Source organism: Sturnira hondurensis, unplaced genomic scaffold, assembly GCF_014824575.4.
Source record: "Sturnira hondurensis isolate 20B ecotype Veracruz unplaced genomic scaffold, ASM1482457v3 Scaffold0005563, whole genome shotgun sequence".
Lineage (NCBI taxonomy): Eukaryota > Metazoa > Chordata > Mammalia > Chiroptera > Phyllostomidae > Sturnira > Sturnira hondurensis.
The window spans coordinates 1,688,487-1,707,958 of NW_028078194.1; the positions used below are offsets into that span (position 1 = coordinate 1,688,487).

At 41.2% G+C, this 19,472-nt stretch overlaps 1 protein-coding gene and 1 non-coding gene across 2 annotated transcripts in view; one reads left to right on the forward strand and one right to left on the reverse strand.

The window, feature by feature from the left end:
- Positions 1-2,711: 2,711 nt before the first annotated feature.
- The window catches only part of SLC16A12 (solute carrier family 16 member 12), a 69,509-nt gene continuing 52,748 nt past the window's right edge, over positions 2,712-19,472 (reverse strand). Inside the window, exons 2-7 of the mRNA XM_037047308.1 lie at positions 18,505-18,756; positions 14,729-14,832; positions 11,566-11,709; positions 9,414-9,993; positions 7,130-7,389; positions 2,712-4,309 (exon numbers count right to left, since the gene is read on the reverse strand). Coding sequence (XP_036903203.1) covers positions 4,047-4,309; positions 7,130-7,389; positions 9,414-9,993; positions 11,566-11,709; positions 14,729-14,832; positions 18,505-18,614 — 1,461 coding nt within the window. The 5' untranslated portion in view covers positions 18,615-18,756 and the 3' untranslated portion in view covers positions 2,712-4,046. The remainder of the gene's footprint in view (positions 4,310-7,129; positions 7,390-9,413; positions 9,994-11,565; positions 11,710-14,728; positions 14,833-18,504; positions 18,757-19,472) is intronic.
- LOC118988037 (U6 spliceosomal RNA) lies at positions 17,516-17,619 on the forward strand. The gene has a single exon (XR_005066700.1). It is a non-coding gene; the product is annotated as a U6 spliceosomal RNA (small nuclear RNA).

The following is a 19,472-nucleotide window of genomic DNA, read 5'->3' on the forward strand; positions in this document are numbered from 1 at the left end:
CAGCTCCTGACTGAGAAGGCTGCAGAAAGCGGAACTTCCTTTTGGGACAGAGTGTGCTCCCCAAATGTTTCCCTGCTCCCCCGACACAAATGTTCCCAAAGAGAGAGCTGGATCAACAGACAGTGAGTTAATCACTTATCCTGGAAGTAGTGGTCTTGATAGAACCAGACAGACTCTTTTATTGCTGTTCAATTACAGTTGTCCCCACCCCCCCCCCCCATTACTCTCCCCTGCCCTACTCAACATCCCCACCTCCCATATTCGATCTTTCCCCTGCCCCCATTGTCTTTGTCTGTGGGCTCTTTATACATAGAACCAGACTCTTGAGAAAACGCTTGGAAATTTCCAACCTGGAATCTTCCCCTCTATGCTAATTGGAAAACTGAAGCTTAATCCAAATGATTTTATCTGCCCAAGGGAGGGCCCGATTTCCAAATGGCTTCCTAAACCCACATAAGAAGACGATCTGAGTGGTCTGGAGGGAAAGAGGCAGCCTTCGGCATCACACAGCCTCCTAATTTTACAGGATTTCCCTAGAGGTCCGGGAGTGCAGTGGCTACGGAGTCACTGTGTGGGACCTGGTGCCCCGTCTCCGCACCTCCAGAATAGAACGGTGATGGTGTAGATCATTACGGGGACTGAATAATACTGCAGTGCATAGGAAGTGCTTGGCGCAGTAGCTAACACCCTGGAAATGCCCCATAAATGGTTCTGATTTTTGCAAAATACAGAGTCTGGCGGAAGTAAGGCCCACTTGAGTGTGGTTGGTAGAGTGGTGATACGGGTATAATAATTTACCGTTTTAATTTGAGGCTTTCACCTAAAATGTCACGTGCTGTGCTTGAGTGTGATAGTTATGTCACAGAATTACATGCGTATGACTTGGCAGTAAAAGCTTTGTAATAAAAGGGGGCGTTCTTTGTGCTGGACCCTCCATTTGATTGCTATCACATCTGTACACGGCGGCCACCTCTTAGTGTGATGCAGACAGGCCCACTCACCCTCCCACCCAAGCCCCTGGCACAGGGGGAAAAGATTTCCAAATATAACTGTAAAACTCATTTTATTAAGCTTTTAAATAAGAAAATATTAGTACAAATTTCAGATCTATTAGAGAAATCACAATGGGTAAAAGAGGCTGAACAGTACAGTGTATCTATAGTACTTAGTTTCCTTTGCTTTCCTATTCCGTCAATGTCAGAGTAGAACTTGCAGTAATATAAAGAAACATTTAAGATCTAGGATTAATTACCCCACCACAATTTTCTTTTTGATTCCACAAAACACATCATTTTCATGAATCCCTCCATTTGAAAATAACATGTAACCTTAATAGAAACATTTTGTGTAGATGACAATGATAGTCTCTAAGATCTATATTTTTCTACTGCTTCTTTAAAAATGCTGCCCCCAAAAGGAAAATGAAATACAAATTTATACATGTACAAAGTAAAAAAAACCAAACATTTTATGTAATTTTTAAACGCTCTGATCTCTCATTTTTCATAAATATTTATAATACTTTAGAGAAATTACATTTCAGGACCAGATAAAATGTAACTATGATCATTACTAGGAAAAATATATATAATCATGTTAATAACAGTTTATTTCAAAAATCTTTAGACTTGAAGGTTTAAGAAATGACATTTAGTGTAAAGTGCTATTCTAAACATACATAACTTCATTTTTAATTTTGACTTTTTACAGCTATTTTCCAATATTGTTTTAAAATTACAAATGACAAAGTACAAAACTAAATTTTCAAACCAAGTAAAAAGATAAAAAGTAACCATTCAAATTTCTTTGGAAAACAACTAAGAAATATTAGTTTTCTCCCATCGAATCAAGTCAGGCCCTGGCTGCTGTGGCTCAGTGCATTGAGTGTGGGCCTGTGAACCAGGGGGTCAGTGGTTCAATTCCCAGTTGGGGCACATGCCTGGGTTGGGGGCCAGTTCCCCAGTGTGGGGTGCTCAAGACGCAACCACACATTGATGTTTCTCTCCTTCTCTTTCTCCCTCACTAACCCTTTTTCTAAAAGTAAATAAAAGTAAAATCTTTTTAAAAATCAAGTCAATATTTTATTCGGAAAGCAATGTAATGATATATAATTTTATGAAATAACCCAGTATAGACAAAGACTCTTGCTGCACATGCTTAGTCAGCTTAGCATCCCCCTCATTGCTGGGTTTTTCCTCTCAGTACCTCTGGCAGAGGATTTGTGAGATCTCTGGGGGGACAGTGAACTAAATGGCCACCAGGGTCAAAATATTTCCTCGGAATTCAGATTTAAATGCGTTAAATAATTAAAATCCCTGTTCAACTGTATAAGGTGCCCCTAGGTACAAGTGAAACATAATTGGGCATTCCAGATTACCGTTCTGTGTATTTACAATGGTTAGAGACAGACTAAGGGAGCCGCCCCGGCCCTCTCTTCCCCACCCGTGCCTTCCCCTTTCATTTAATCTGAAGACAGAAATTATCCCAGGCCACAGGAAAGTCGCGTACTTTGGATTAGTAAACTAATTGGATTGGATTAGTAAACTGTCCTAATCCAATCTGTTAATATATGTGAAAACGTTCTATAAACTGTAAAATAGTATACCACTAGCTTTCTTTTTAAATTTTTTATTGATTTTTTTAGAGAGAGAGAAATGTTGATTTGTTGTTTCACTTTATTTATGTATTCATTGGTTGATTCTTATGTGCTATGACCAGGGATCGAACCCACACCCTTGGTGTATCAGGACAGTGCTCTAACTAACTGAGCTACCTGGCCAGGGCCAGTAAAATATCACACCACTAGCCTTCTTAATTTTCTCCTCTCTCTCCCCTGACCATAGCTATAATTTAGGAAAGTGCTATGATACTGAGGTTGACCCCAGATGCCTTATCACTCTGCTGGAAAGGTCCACCAAGTTTCTAATAATTATCCACAAAGAGATGAATAGTGGATAATCGAGCAGGAAGTAACACAGCGAGAAAGGAATCTCACCTTTAAAATATCTCAAGAATAATATATTCAAGCAAAACCCCCAAGTCTTGTTTTGGGTAATGATGAACCTAAATGTCTGCTCTGAAAAGAAAACTCTCACCAGAGACCTGCTGATTCAGGAATTCAGTTCCTGGCCATTGGAATACTGCCAACATTTTTCCATTCCTTAACAGAAATGTGCCTGCAATTTAAATAAGAGCTTTTTCCCAAGGAGAAAAAAAGGAAAGTGTTGGTCTAACATTTCAGGTAGAAATTACCCTTGCAAGTTGGTATGTTATGCCAATTCAAACAAAGTATTGTATATGATAATAACAGGGAAAAGCTCTCAGTTTCCAGTTCGTAATTCCAAAAAGAAGATCTTACCAGCCACCCTTAGGATCATTTCCAACCATGGCGTTCCATGATTCTTGGGATTCTCAAAGGGGTGCCTACCCATTGCCAAAAGCAAGGGGAAGCAAAGGAGGAGGGGCGGGGGAGCAGAGGGGAGACAGCCATTCCATTCTGTATTCATCACTGCCTTTTGAAGAATCTATTCTTCAACAACCCTGTTTATAACCCTAATGAGAAGCTCCACTGTGAAAAAGTTTGGTATCTTCACCTTCCACTACCACACCTAAGCTGACCCCCTTCTCCAAACAGCAGAAAGTAAGCAAACTTACATATCAATCAATGCTTCCCTTTACCTTTCTAACTAAAGGGGAAAGATGGAGAGACAGAGTGTTTGAGACAAAGTGGCTGCCCAGTGTCATCTGCTTTGGTCATACCTTGCAGCTAATTATATCAGCTATGTCGTAAAGTTCTCTGTGGAGTGGTGCTCACTGCCTGAAAGATGTGAGTTCCACTGTGAATACAAATCCTGAAAGAGGAAACTCCGAGCCAGGCCAGCTTGCTTGGTTATTTGCTATTTCCCTGTATAAATATGTTAACAAAACAACAATAACCATTTCCTTGGAAGGCAATGCTTCTGCCAAAATAAAACGCTTTAGCAGTACAGACAGTCCAGTGGTCCCATCTCTCTCAGCTGCACAGATTCCAGGCTCAAGGCCATTGGTCACGTGGGGTTGTAACCAGGCACCGCAAGAGCCACAGATTCCCCGTCTTTCTGATCTAATTCACTTGCTACAGAATAAGCCACCGATCCATTGGTCCACAGCTGCAGCTTGGGATCAGATTCTTTGGCAAGGAGCCGCAGCTGGGTTTTTTTCATCTTCTTCGCAAGTCTAGCAAATCCAAGCAACAGAGAACTAAATATCATTGAAAATCCACAGAGGAGAAATGCTGCAGCGTAGCTGCCCGTCACATCAACCAGCCACCCTGTAACAAGCAACAGCAGAATCACATCACCGAGTTGAAAATTCAGTTACCCACTCTGAAATTTAATAATAATTTAACAATTTAAAATTTAATGTAAAGTAAATTTGCATTAATAAATTTAATGTAAGGATAATAACAATGGATTGCTAGTTGCCACCATTATAATCTTGACACGAAAAGCAGATATCCTAAAAACACTGTGTAACAACTGAAAAAATGCTTTCTATTTTCTAGGGAAACTTCTAAAATAGATTGTTGTTATTATGTAAAGTGCCTGGAACAGCGTTACATTCTTAGTAATCACAAAATAAATATCATTTATTATTATTAATCCCATAAGATGTAGTAGAAAGATAAAAGTAGCATCATTCAAATTATTGATGTTGGGATCAATTATCTAGGGTGCTAGGAGAAAATAGTCATACAAAATGCTAATAGTACTCCCAGCACCCATACTACATCTGTCTTTAATACATGCTTCTGGATGAAGCAGAATCCAAATTTTCAATTGGTTCTGATCATCGTACCCCATCCAGTTTGAAAAATAGGACTTTGGGCCATTTTAGAAGTTGCAAATACAAATTTCAGAAAGCATAATTCCACTATCACAGCTTTTTTAAAAAATCTCTTGTTATAACAGGTAAATCTCAACATCTATTCCAGCTGTATATTTTGAGGGGAACCAGGGCATGTGCTATGCAACATATGGGCTGCAATGATCAGGGAATCGATGGGGTAAAATGAGACTTTGACAGGCAAGTATTTTGATTAAAAGAGTTAAATCTCTCTAGACTTTACATATATGCCAAGTAAATCCACCTAAGAAGTGTATGTATATATATATATATATATATATACACACATATATGTACGCGTACATATACATATGTATATATATATGTGGTGTCTCCTCTCACCCACTTCAAACCCATTAGTCAAAAGGACACGTAGAAATTGTTAGAAGCCTCACAAACGTCTCTGCAATCCAAAGTACTCTCACATATTCTAGTTATCTCGTGATTTAGTTCCTCATTTCTGTAGCACCAAACAAGAGAGTGACTGAGTAGACAGTTGTCCTTTTAAAGGTAATTAAGTAAGAGGAGTATCACAATAACTCACATGCCAACCCTCTAGTGGCTGGCAATGAGGTACAACGCCCGATTGGCCAAATAAACACCCTGGATTGCAAAAAAGATCTAGGAATCCCAATTCCATCTCACCTCCCATGGCTTTTTAACAGAATCACACTGCTCCTAAGGGTTAGCACACAGAAACTGGCTATGAAGGGAGGAGGCAGTAACATTTGGGGGCAGTTTCCATAGAAGCACTAAACATACAGTCCTGTATCATGGAGTTTAAACCGACCAGGAATTTTCATCTGCGGCCATCAAACAGCCAGAGTTCCCCTGTTTGCTGCTTTAGCAATTGCAGGGGTTTGGAAGTAACCCTAAACTATCTATACACAACAGCAGTGAGATGCTGCCTTCTTTTAAACATCCCTTCTTTCCTTCTAGGCAAATGTTTGGCTGATTTCTTTTTTGCCTGTCTTCAGAGACCTTTGGTTTTAATTTTAGGCAGGTCATAAGCTGGACCAATTAGTCTCAATTGAGTAAGACTGAGCATCGCAAGAAAGCTGCTTGAGACTTCAGATTCCTGAAACTCACCCCCAAAGATGCAGATCACAAAGGGAGAATCAAGGAATCTGCATTTTTCACCATGGCGCCAGGGGATTCTACTGCAGGTGGCCCCAGGACCTCAATCTGAGAGACCCTGGTCTAGACCACATACTCCAGGAAGGAGGAACAGGTTCTGACTTGTTTGTTACTATAGCAATAACACCAAGCACAGTGAGGTGTCCACAAGCAGTACATATTTATTGAATCACTTGTTTCATCACCCTGTAAATCTTTATAGCACTTTACAGTTTGCAAAACATTCTAGATGCTTTATCCGATGACTCCCTAATCTGTATGTCAAATCTGGCCTCCCTCTAAAAGCTTAGATTTCATCCTTAAAAAGCTTTATCAGTCATTTTATTGGGTATTTCATATATTTCAAAATGCCTAACATTAATAAATTTATTTTTTCTGGCAAGGTCACTTTCTTCAACTTCCTTATTTCTTTTAACCTTGCAATTATTTTCTAGGTAATTTTAGACTTTTTTCTCTGCTTCACCTTCATATGCTAAATTCAGTTGATTTGTTGTTATTGTTGTTTACAAAACTTCCTCCTTGCCCCCAGAGCTCATTTTTGTGCTGTGGCAGCCCCAGTTTAGGCCTTTATCAGTTTGCCCCCAAACTGTGAGAATGGAATCCTAACTGCTTCTCCCTGAATGACCAGATCAGTGGTTCCATTACATTTTCTACAATACTTACCCCCTGCACAAACACCATAAACCTATCCACAGTCTCTAAAGAACACAGGGCTCTAGACCCTTTGGCTGGCACTCACGACCCTTCACTGCAACTTGTTTCAGCTGTACCACCTGTCTCCTGTTAGAACACTGTACTCCTGTCAGACGTGTGTCCAACTTGATACATAAGTCTGAACAGCTGCTAAATTCCATTGCTCTTATCATCGGTGTGGAGTGAAACCAAGACCCTAATATGGGACACTTTCTTTCCAAGGAAGCTACGGTCCCTACTTGGTTAGGTTACAAAACAAGGGTTGAAGTGATGTTTTGGTGGCTCCTGCATCCCTTCCTCTTGCACTGTTCCCCAACTTACTTCCCATCCTCATTTTCTGTGTCTGAGTTAATACAACAATACATCAAATACAACAAAGACAAGAGGCAGTTGGGGGTTCTCTCCGGGAACTTACCTGCAATGGGTGGGCTCACCAAATAGGGCACTGCATGGAGAAAGTACACCACACCGAGGGCTGACGACAGAGAGGAGGTCCCCACTATTTCTGCAGTCACTACTGGGATCAGAGTCACATAGGCACCATCAAAGTAGCCAAAGGTACAAGAAAAAGGCACGAGCAGGGGCAGAGTTTGAAGCAGTGGGAGGCAGAGATAACAGAGTCCATCTAGTCCCACGGCAAAGAGGTAGCAAACATATCGGTAATTCTTTAGACACCTGTGGACGTGAAGAACAAGAATGAGTGCAGTGCGCACGGATTGTACCAAAGAGCTTTAGGGCCCGGCCACACGGCTGCAAACAGTGCAGTCATTCATAAAGATGGCTTCCCCATCATGCATGATCTGTGTTGTCTTTCTAGCTTTCTTATTTTACTTCTCAATTACAGTTGACATTCAGTATTATGTCTTATTAGTTCCAGGTATATTCCTGTCTTTCTCTTGGCATATGCAAATGTAAGAATTTATTTCCCCAGGAAAGTTGGTGTGGTCGAAAATAATATATGCTTTAAAATTAGAAAGAAGTTTGAATCCAGTTCCATCACCTACTAACTGCCTAGCTCTATCCTCAATTTCTTTAGCTATAAGAGGGAGAAGTTACCTATCTCATAGGATTACCCCAAAGATAGTCATAAAATGACGTGTAGAGTTTCAAGACACTAATATTTTCTAGCAGTCTACCATATTAGATGCTTTCAGATATGTCATCCATGGACATCTGGCATAACATATATGCTTAATAAATAACCTAAGTGGTTACACAAAGATGTAATATGAAGACATCAAAATGATTTGCCAGAGACTATGATGGTCTTGTACTAGGACTAAGTCTTATTTCAAGACCTCCCCAGTGGTACTTCCCTTAGTATTTTCTCTCTGTAGCTCCACACACATCTATGATACACATTATTTCAAAGACTCTGTATAATATCAGCACTAGCGGTTTATGCTTCGCAGATGTTTTTCCACCGAGAGCCTCACGTGAGCCTCACAAAATGCTGTGAGGCTTACAGGCAAATATTGCACTGGCCCATTTTACAGATGAAGACCCTTGAGGACATGAGGGTTGGGTGATTTTTCCAGGACCCAGAGATAATGAGGGGCAGAGCCAGCACAGGAACTTGGGTGCTGTACATATCAGACCAGAGATCCCTCTATCAGACCCACACCAGGCTGCTTCTCGTTGAGTTATTTGATTGTAAAAACAAATACTGCTTGCTCTCCCCATCTTCCTTAACCATTAAAAATGTGGAATTAACCCTATGTATTATATCATAACACTGCAGAATGGCAGTTGCGTCCTGATTAATTACCAAAGACATAATGTGTGAGAAGCTACAGGATAATAGCTCTCGCGGGTCATAACCCAAAGGTGAAGAGTCCATCATTTAGGAGAAGAAGAGTAGCGTGCCGTCTTCAGTTCAAACTGATAAGCATTAGCTGAAAAAACTACTCAGTAGATTTCTTATAACTTTGGTGTTCCAATCCAAAAACTGTAACGTAAGGATTTGCTATTTGCACTGTCAAACACAGATGTGCGGCCTCAGATAAGGTGGTATTACTGACCCGGATCCTCCCTCCTAGACTGGATTCGGCTCCTCCCTCTGCTGCCAGGCCCTCTCTGCTGTGGATCAAAAGAAACTAAAACTGAGACATCCAGCCGGAAGTGGTCTTACCTGAGGACTGACTTGACTTAGGATGCAATTTAGTCTGTTACCGGAACTTCCAATTGCCCTACTGTTTGGAAATTCAGAGATCCCCACCATCCTAAACCGTCTGGAGCTGGGGTCAGCAAACTACGGCCAAATCCAGCCCCGACCTGCTCTGCACTATCTGTGCACTAAAAATGGCTTTTCCATTTTGAACAGTTGTAGGGAAAAATATCTAAAGAACAATATTTTGTAACTTGTCGAAATTATATGAAAAATTCAAATTTCAGAGTCTAAAAATAAAGCCTTATTGAAACATAGCCACTTCCATTTGTACACATACTGTCTACAGCTGCTTTGGGGCCACGCCCCCAGAGTTGGGTAGCTGTGCTCAGATGACCCACAAATCCAAAACTGTTTACTATTTTTGTGCCTTTACAGAAAAAGTTTGCTACCCTCTGACTACACGAACCAGCAGGGGTGTGGCCTTCAGACACTGAAAACTTGTTAACATTATGCAGACCTAGGTATTCTACAGGGAAAGGGGGTGAACTGTTCCCTGATGGGGAACCAACTGTGGTGTCATAAATTTTACCTTCTGTCGGTTAGCCATCCAAACGTGATATTGCCAACGATGTCAATCACCCCAAGTACGGACATAAGGAAAGCAGCTTGCTGGGGACTCACTCCAACACTCAGAGCGTACGGCACCAAGTACACAAAGAGAGGGCTGCAGCCGTACGCCATAAACAGAACAGAGATGGCTAATACAGCAAAATCCGACATCAGTAGGAAACTGTATTCTTGCTGCAAAGAGCAACAGAGGCAGGTTTGCATCCGTTCTTTAGTCAAAACTGAACAGGGAGATGCGCGCTTGAAGTCTTGTTTCTGAGTTCTACAGACATGGTTCTGCTCTGGAGTCCTGGGGTCCTCTCTAAGAGTAATCGGCCGCATCAAGGCACCGCAGACACAGAGATTCAATACAAAGCCCCCAAGAATGAGCAGTGCTCCCCGCCAGGAAAACTGTTCAATAAGGAGCTGAACCACAGGGGCCAGGATGAAGGTGCCAATGCCACTCCCCGACATAGCGATCCCGTAAGCAAGGGCTTTCCGTCTGCTGAAATACTTGCCAACCATGGCAATGGCTGGAGAGTAGCAAAGTGCAAATCCAAGGCCTGGGGATAAAGAGAACTCTGTGAGTGCTGGTACACCCAGAACAGCCAGTGAAAGAAAATATCTCAGAATGAAGTTATTTGTGTTAAAGACAACCTGACCTTCTGTTGGCCCTCTTAAAATTGCTTTCTACACCAATCTATAAAAGACTCTCCCCTCACCAGTCATTTCACAATTTGGGAAGTATAGCGAATATATGACTTTCTTCTTGGGAAGAAAAAAAAACCATGACTTCTTAAAACAAATGAAATGAAGAACTTAAAAAGTATCATACAATCTAAATTTGAATTAACAAAAAAATTAGGATAATGCTGACCTAAGAAACTCATTCACCCCAACAACACCTCCTTTTAACTTAAAATTATCCAGAGAATTGCCTCAAATCTCGGCTCCCTGTGAAGACACAAGTCTGCTAAGCTGTATCATTCTGGAGTTGGGATGTAATAGCACGTATTACCCCATGAAAGTCCCAGAGTATTTTCACATCATGGGGAAACACTGTACCAATTTTATACATGAACATCATGCGCGCACATAATAACCTGAAAATATCCCTTAAAGTCAGCAGAAAGCCTCTTAAAGACTTTCAGTGTCTATTCCTTTTAAGTCAAGAAAATCTGAAGGGCCTTAAACCTGGAATTCATGGCATCTGATGTCAAGGGAAAAACAGAACACCCCCTCCAGCTCCTGTGGCCATCTGCAGTGTAGGGGGACCAGTGGTCCCCACTGGCCTCACCTGAAGGGTGGCCCAGGTGTGAGACTCAGTGCTGCGACCAGGACAGTCCCTGGGAAACTGGGGAGACTGAACACCCTAGCAGGCAGGCCCTACGGGTTACATGGGACCTTTTTGTGCTGACAGAGCTCGATGTACAGCCTCTCTATGAGTTGTATCATTCATTGGCCTGATCACACTACCCCTGTGGCACCATGTCTGGACATGGGTCAGTGCTGCCCTCCACACCCCTCAGAGTGGGGGGACAAACTGCCACTCCAGTCCCACCAGCCAACCCCATCCTGAACCTACCCGGTCCCCTTATGAAATACACATATGCTATTTCTCTTTCTCTGGGCTTCATTATGATTCTCTAAAGTATACTTCTATAACATTGAGAGAGAGAGTGTGTAATATGAGAATCTTCACAAAAGGGGGCTTTTTTTAAAAGTTGGAAACCCGCATTTACTGGACAATCATAGTCACTATGAAGAAGAGGCTACGCGAGTCAACGGCAGGTAGTATTGTAATGTCTTGTCAAAGATACTGGGAGAATGATCATTGTCGAAGATTTATGTTGCCCTGGCTAATATCTTGTGCTTCTTAGTACAGAATCTCGTCCATATGCTGCTGCCAAAGGGAAAGCCAGCAGCTACTTTTATCATGTGGCTGAATTAAAGTAGTGGTGCATTTTTAGGATAGTCATACAATCGATGGCAATTCCAGTTCTTCTGTTTCATAAGCTAGGTCAGCTAAATTGCACATCTAACAAAGTGAATACTTTATGAATTATTGCTCTGTTGATGTGCTGACCAACCCCTGAGTGCGGCAGGGCGAGACAAGTGGTACGATGTGCCCTTACCTGTAAGAACTCCCACAGTGAGGTAGAGATGCTTCAGACTGGTGGCAAAGGAGCCCAGGATCAGACCAGTAGATGCAAGCAAGCCACCCAGCATGATTCCCACTTGACAGGATAAATGGTTGCTGACGACACTCCCAAGTGGAGCTTCAAAAACAATAATAAATAGGTTCAGCAGAAAGACCTTGAGGGCACTGTGAAAAGGCAGAGTAGAGAATGACTGACTTTTAGAGCATCGAGCCCTCACCCCTTCCCCCACACATTCATCCTACAGATTTGGAAACTGAGGAGAGAAGACAGGCCTCATCCATGGTCACATAGAGAGTAATTAGCAAAGCTAGAATTAGGATCAAGTGTCCTGACTTCCATTTCAGTGCTCATTCCACTTCTCCATTCTATTACAGTCACAATCTCAGGACTGTGGAGTGTTTTTTTAAATTTTTACAAATTTTTAATTGAATTTATTGGTGTGACGTTGGTTTGCAAAACCAATAGCTTTCTTATTTTTTAATGTTTTTTTTTTTTAGTGAATCAGTTTCTTGTTTAAACTACACATCACTTGCACAGGGATATGCCTTGCATTTCTCATGCAGCATTGATCGTACACCATCAGATATCATTACAACCGTCAACTAACTGTGAAGAAGGAAAGTGGGCAATACTAGGAGGCCAGCAGTGTTACACAGCAAAAGGCCAGGGAGAGAAGTAATGAATAAATATCACAATCTGACACGGTTTTCAGGCTTTAGGAAACCCTATAGATGAGGAATCGAAACCCAGAAAAATCTAAGAAAATGCTCACACCCATCGTAACATTTTGGTCAGCCTCGTTCTTTGTGGCTTAACAATGCATCAGAGTTGTGCCAATTTTCAGGTTTGTTAGAATATTAATTAAAGCTGGAGGAGGCCAACAAGAAACTGAAATTCAAGGGAACATGACATGCCCAAGATCACTAAGAATAGCTCAGGGCACCTGATACCAAGTTCAGGGTTATTTCCACCTGTTTCATCAGTCTCTCAAACTGATGGCAGGGAGGGTGGGTAAGAAAAGTATGTGAATTTCTTTCTAAGGAACAATTCATGCTGACACCAGTAATCCTAGTAACAAGATTAGAGGAGCCAGTTCTCTGGGTTTTCATGGAGTATAATTTCTGTGTTGATCAAGCTGATACTTGGGCCTGATTCAAATGTACATGGTAGAATCTGTCATCAGCCTGATGTCTGCTGTCTAGTTAAAATGGTGCTGGCTGTACATATAACCTCTGGGGATAAGAATGAGCAAATTGCCCTGGCTGGTGTAGCTCAGTGGATTAAGCATGGGCCTGCGAACCACACGATTGCGGTTCAATTCCCAGCCAGGGCACACGCCTGGGTTGCAGGCCAGTTCCTGGCAGGGGACTCACGAGAGGCAACCATACATTGATATTTCTCTCCCTTTTTCCTTCCCTTCGCCTCTAAAGATATATAAATAAAATCTTTTTAAAAAAAGAGGAATGAGCAAATCTCCTGAAAATGTCTAATTTTCCAGGCTGTTACTGCTATGGTTATTGGAAAAGTGACAAAATATTCACCAAATTCAGTGAAAAATGTTCACTTCTCTGTTCATCATGGGATAGATATGTTCCCAACAAGTGTCATAGATGTGATTCCATAGCTTCTTGTTCACACTCTGTACTAAACTGGTCTTGCCAGGTAAGCAAGTGAGTATATGGTAATTGGGTACAACAGGCCTCAAGTCCTTGCATGGAACTGAAATATGCTGCATATTTAAAGCTATGCTAACATGACCCTGCTCTGGCCCAGTGTCTCACACGGTCATTGTGACCATATTTGTCACTGAAGGTCATTTATTCCTCTCTTGGAAATTGTAAATATTCTCCAAAAGATAGCAGTGGGAGAAATGAGTCACCTATATCCTTAGAGAAAGGCAAACACGGCTCTCTTGACTTGATCATACAAAGGTTGTGACGGATCCTGTTACCCTGAAAACCCAGTGATTGCCTTACTGGTTTCCCATGTGCTGGAAACCCCAAAGATATTATTTTTTGATCCCTTAAGACCTTCCAGTGTCAGCAGCAGACAGAGTCAATTCAGCCTTCTCACGAAACCTGCTTTTAGCCCTAGAGTTGCTCCCAGCAGAGAAATTAATCTCAGTGTAACCCAATGTACATTTTTTTCTAAAAATAAATATGAATTAGTACCTGGAATGGGATCAGATGACATTATTTATAAGTTACTAACTGTTGAACAATACAGTATTACCCTTTCCCACAAACACATGGCCTGAAGAGAGAATTTTCTAAAATACTCAGGATTCATCTCAATGAAAGGATTGAATGAATGAGTGTAGCCTGCAAACAGATCATATCAATTTGACTCCATCTCAGAAACTGTCTAAGTCACTAATGTAATAACTCTGGTTTGAAAATTGTAAATTGTAAAAAAACCCCAAACTTTAAGGTTTGTTTTCCTCTGCTACACATATGGAATGGCAGATTCCATTTCTTCTGAGGACACTCTATTTACCCTACACATGGCACCTCTGGGGTTTCTTGAGTGAAATTATAGCCATGGTGAATGTATGCATCTCAGGACTGCATCATCCTACTCTGTAACCCTTCTCTAAGAATAAAGACTTACGCATGAAAAATGATGAAATCTATGAGACAAAGTTTAGGACCTCTAGAAAGAGAACAGAATGAAAACAAGATGTGAGATGCGATGCAATAGTGTTTGTGCTAATTTCAGTAGATTGTATAGAAAGAGCTCAGTGCTATCCAAGAACTGTTTACATGACTGGAGGAGGGGATCACAGCAGTTAGAAGAAGGGAGCCCAGTCTACACTGTATGGTTAGCTGCTTCCAAACCAAGACAAGCCCTCTGATGCTCAGCATCCTGTCTTTACATAGAAGAATCAAATGGCATGTGTCTTTCTGAGTTATTAAATACCTGTTCCATCTGAAATCAGCCACAATTATTAATTCCAGGAGCATGTCTGATTGGGTTTGGCTGAAGATAGGATCAACCTTTTCTTCTACTCTTAGCCAATTTTACCATAGTCTTTCTACTTAAAAAAAAATTGGTAATCAAGGGCAGTAGAAGGTCATTGTCATGTACAGTTCGAGAGTAGCCAGTAGTCATCTATCCCTGGTTAAGCTATACGTACCACAGAGCATGGTCACACAGTCTACAATGGAATGGATCCATGCTGTTTGTGCATAGTCCTGAGTGAAGTATGTCTGGAACTCCACAAAAAAAATTGAAATACATCTGAAAAATATAATGAAAGCATGTTATACAAAAAGGAAAGAAAAAACATGAATGTGAATCAGAGCTTAAAGTTTTGGTTCAATCAACTGTTCTGGCTTCCATGGGTTTAAATTTGTTTTCAGGGGAATTTTGCTGGTCCATAGCAAGTGGGAAATGAGAACCTGGCCATTGGGCAATTTTAAAGGATAAGAACAAGTGTTCATGCACCAGAGTGGCTATTGAAACCAAGTGGATGTGAAGATGTGTACTGTGTGGCCATCGCATTCAAATGACTGAGCTAGTAGAGCAACAAATCTGCATCAAATTTTGCATTATGCTTAACATTCTTCTATGGAAACTATTTCAATGATCCAGAAGGCTACAGCTATGGGCAACTGGTGATTGGCAGCTTCATCATGACAGCATGCCCGCTAAGGTGTCACGTCTCATGCAAAGGTTTTTGGCAAAATATCAAATCACCCAGGTGATTCAGCTCCCCTAACACCCAGATTTGGCACTCTGAGATGTCTGGATTTTCCCAACACTAAAATCACCTTTGAAAGGGAAGAGGTTTCAGACTGTTAATGAAATTCAGGAAAATACGATAGGGCAGCTGATGGCAATTGGGAGAACTGTGTGAGGCTCCAAGGTACCTACTTTGAAGGGGGCCGAGGTATCACTGTCCTATGTACAATGTTTCTTGTATCTTGTATCTTGTTCAATAAATGTCTCTATTTTTTATATTATATGGCTGGATACCTTCTAGACAGACCATGTATATATACATATATATGGGGGGGTGCACACAGAGACAGAAAGAGAAATGAAGAGACAGAGACATTTTTATGTCAAAAATAGTTAATCATTTAGGAAAGGCAAGACATAAGTAATCCAGAAGCAATAGTTTATGTCACCATACAATACAACTCGGAATAAACCTAATGCAGACTAGCATGCTGTCCTGATTCAGCACAGGAAGCTTTTGGAGCTCAGGAGAAGGAATAAAGCCTTGTTACTTGGGGATGAGATGGGAGGTTATGAGGCTCTTTGGATAGAGCTACATTCCAGCTCATTATGCTTCAGTAGCCCATAGTAACTACTCATTTCACTCTCCACCTCCTCTCTAGTTACTGCTAGATGTGAATTCAACAACATATTAAAGGGATCCTTCACCATGTTCAAGTGGGATTTATCCCTGGGATACAAGAATTGTTGAATATATGTGAACCAGTCAATAGGATTTATCACAATAATTTAATGAAAACACTAACTTGAAGAGCTATCTGCAGCCCATGTTCATAGCAGCATTATTTACAATAGCCAACACATGGAACCAACCCAAGTTTCATTCATCCACAGATGAATGAAAAGTGTGGTGTATATACAATGGAATGTTATTCAGCCATTAAAATGAGAATTCCTGTCATTTGTAACAACGTGAAGGTATTATACTAAGTAAAATAAGTCAGAAAGAAAAAGGCAAATCCTGCATGACCTCACTTATATGTGGAATCTTAAAGACAAAGAAAAGCCAAACTAAAAGAAAAAGAGATTAGCCTTGTGGTTACCAGAGGTAGAGGGGAGAGGAGGGGTAAGTGGTTCTGGTGGTTAAAAGGTACAGCTTCAGTGTAAGATGAATACGTGCTAGAAATATGACGTACAACAGGACTACAGATGGCACTGCTGTATGATACGTAGGGAAGGCAAGAGAGTAAATCCTAAGAGTTCTTATCACAAGGAGAAAATCTGTTTTTCCTTTTTTCTTATTTCTTTTCTTCATTGTATCTATATGAGAAATGGGTGTTAGCTGAACCTATTTTAATCATTTCACAATGTACGCACATCAAACCATCATGCTATATGCCTTAAACTTATACAGTGATGTGTGTCAATTATTTCTCAATGAAACTGGGGTGGGGGGCAGGGTGAGGAGGAAGAAATGCCCAAAAGGCACTGATTTTCTGAATTGACAAATCACCCTGAAGGCTGCTTTCCTTGTCTGTCTCTGGTGTTCTTGGCTGCCTCTTGGTTTATGACATTTAAATCCTCATGCAGGCTGTGTCTCCACACTTTTCTTCCTCTAAGCTCATTCTGCTCAGGTGTCTTCCTCTCAGCCTCTCCCAGCAACCGCTGATAACAGGCTCACACAATCCTCTTTTCTGGTTTCCAGCTGCCCTTCCTTTTGAAGCACTGAACTCATTTCCCGAACTTTTCCATCAGGGACTGATGGAAACTCCACATGGAAAAACCAAGATGAAAGAGATTCCTTCACACTCTATGACCTCCTCATCCCCAGAACACAAGCTCCATCATACGGGAGCAAAATCAAACTCACACTCCACACCAATCGTATAATTCTAAACCAATCTCCAGCTTATTATGATGCATAATTAACCAAACTTGAGTGTAGCAAAAACAAACATCCTGCTTCCTTCCTGCGTTATGTATTTGTTATGAAGGTAAGGTCAATGCTTTTACTGAGGATACCATCAAATAACACTTTTTAATGCAAATTGCTTTCTTTTGCCGCCAAGTGTGAGCAGCCAGAGAAGAACACAGAGTTCAGTTTGAACAGGAGCCCCTGTAGAGGAAGGGGCTGGCACGTGCAGATTGCAGGTATGTATTTGTTCCAATGAGTCTCAATGTATAGTCGTTTAACTTAAGCACTTTCAACAGTATGCCGCTGGATAAAAGAAAGAGGGATGTGCTCACTTTGGTGGCACGTATACTAGCACTGGAACAACACAGAGATCAGCATGGCCCCTGTGCAAGGGTGACACACAAATCTGTGAAGCGTTCCATATTTTTTATGCCGCACATGCATAACTACACAAAATAATATTGATGTAAATGTAATTTAAAACGAAATTTAAAAAAAGAAACTTTCTCAACATATAAACATATCAAAAAGAAAAAGATGTAAGCAAATGAGGAGAATCCCTGTCTTCAGGCTGTTGCTCTCTCCTCCAACTTAGAACTCAGCTCCTCCAACACAGCCAACTGCAAAATGAAGCGAAAGAATTTAAATTCAAATTTTTAAGCTTCCAAGGGCTCCCTATCCAGTGAGCCAAGAGGTCTTCAGGGACTATTTTAACCTTGTATGTTTTTCCTTTCTGGGATGAGCTGCTTATGAAAACAAATGGCTGGAATGGCCACAATATTTGGTCTAAAAATGTCCTATCACTTCAGGTTTATACACCAGATATCAGAGAAGAGACCACAACCCAGGACTTTTAAGCGTCAGAAAATTACGTTCCTTACAAAGAAAAAGATATGAGTTGTCAAAGAAAATACACACACGCACAGCATACAAATACATACATATTTTCATAATGACAGGTTCAGAAATAGAATGAAGCAGACTTAGAAAAAAAAGAAAAACCGAATCATTTTTATAAAGATTTTATTTATTTATTTATTTATTTATTTATTTATTTATAGAGGTGAGGGAGGGCAAGAAGGAGGGAAGGGAGGGAGAATGAGAAGGAGAGAAACATTGATGTGGGAGAGAAATACTGACTGGTTGCCCCTTGCACACCTCCAACCGGGACCTGCCTACAACCCAGGCATGTGCATTGACTGGGAATCGAACCAGCAACTTTTCAGTTCACAGGCTGACACCCAATTGATGAAGCCCACCAGTCAGGGCAAAGCCAGATCTTCTTAATAAATCAAGAAGAAAACCCCACCTACCTGGTTACTGCTCGGGTACAGATGGTGACAAGGAAACAGCCAGCCACAATCATCCAGCCCCACCCTCCATCTGGAGGGGAGGTGGACCGAGTTCTAGTAACTTTTGTCATGCTTTCAATTCTTGTTTCTTCTTTTCAAAGTTATTCCAACAGCCCAGTTATGATCTTGGAAAAGTTTGCTGTCCAGTGACTTCCTGTTGGCATTCAAGATTGGCATACAATGCTACCTGGCACATGGGTTACTGTAGACCATCTAAAACCAAAAATCAGGACACATTTGTATTTTATTGACATCGTAAAAGGTTGATATTTCACAGGGCAACAGTGATGAATACTCTCCTGTTACATATGATTCTTTGTAACCATGAATCCTGGAATGGAACAAAGACCATTAGTTGTCTCTGGTGCCCATCTTCCTTTTTCATAATAGATCCTCTCAAATTTTAGCCAAATCCACATGCACCCAGTTTGATGCCATTGTCCCTAGCCTTTTCTGAAGGTAAGTGTGGCAACATTGTTTGGTCTTGATGACAGAAATGTGAGAAAAAGTAATATGTGCCCTTCAGGTTCATGAGATCAAAGACCAAGGCTCTTCCCCAGGACTGCCCTCACTCCCTTTCCCAGACTGGAACGTAGACCCAGAAACAGGAGCGCCCCAACCACACAGACCAGGACATTGCTGTAGGGATGGCAGAACTGCAGGACAGGAGGAGCCTGGGTCCCTGAAAGACTCTTTGGAGAGGGCTGCCTCTCCAGCTCTGGACTTCACATACCCCTCACTGTTAGAAGAAAGATAAAATTTGTATTTGAGTCTCTGCATTTTGGAGGCGCTGTTACAACAGCTTAGGCCATGTCCTAATTATTGTACTAATGAATCTGACTGAAATTTCCTTGGCATTTCTGACTAAGAATGCTATCACTTTTAAGGTGTGTAACTGAAGCAAGAAGAAAACAACAAATAAAGGAAAC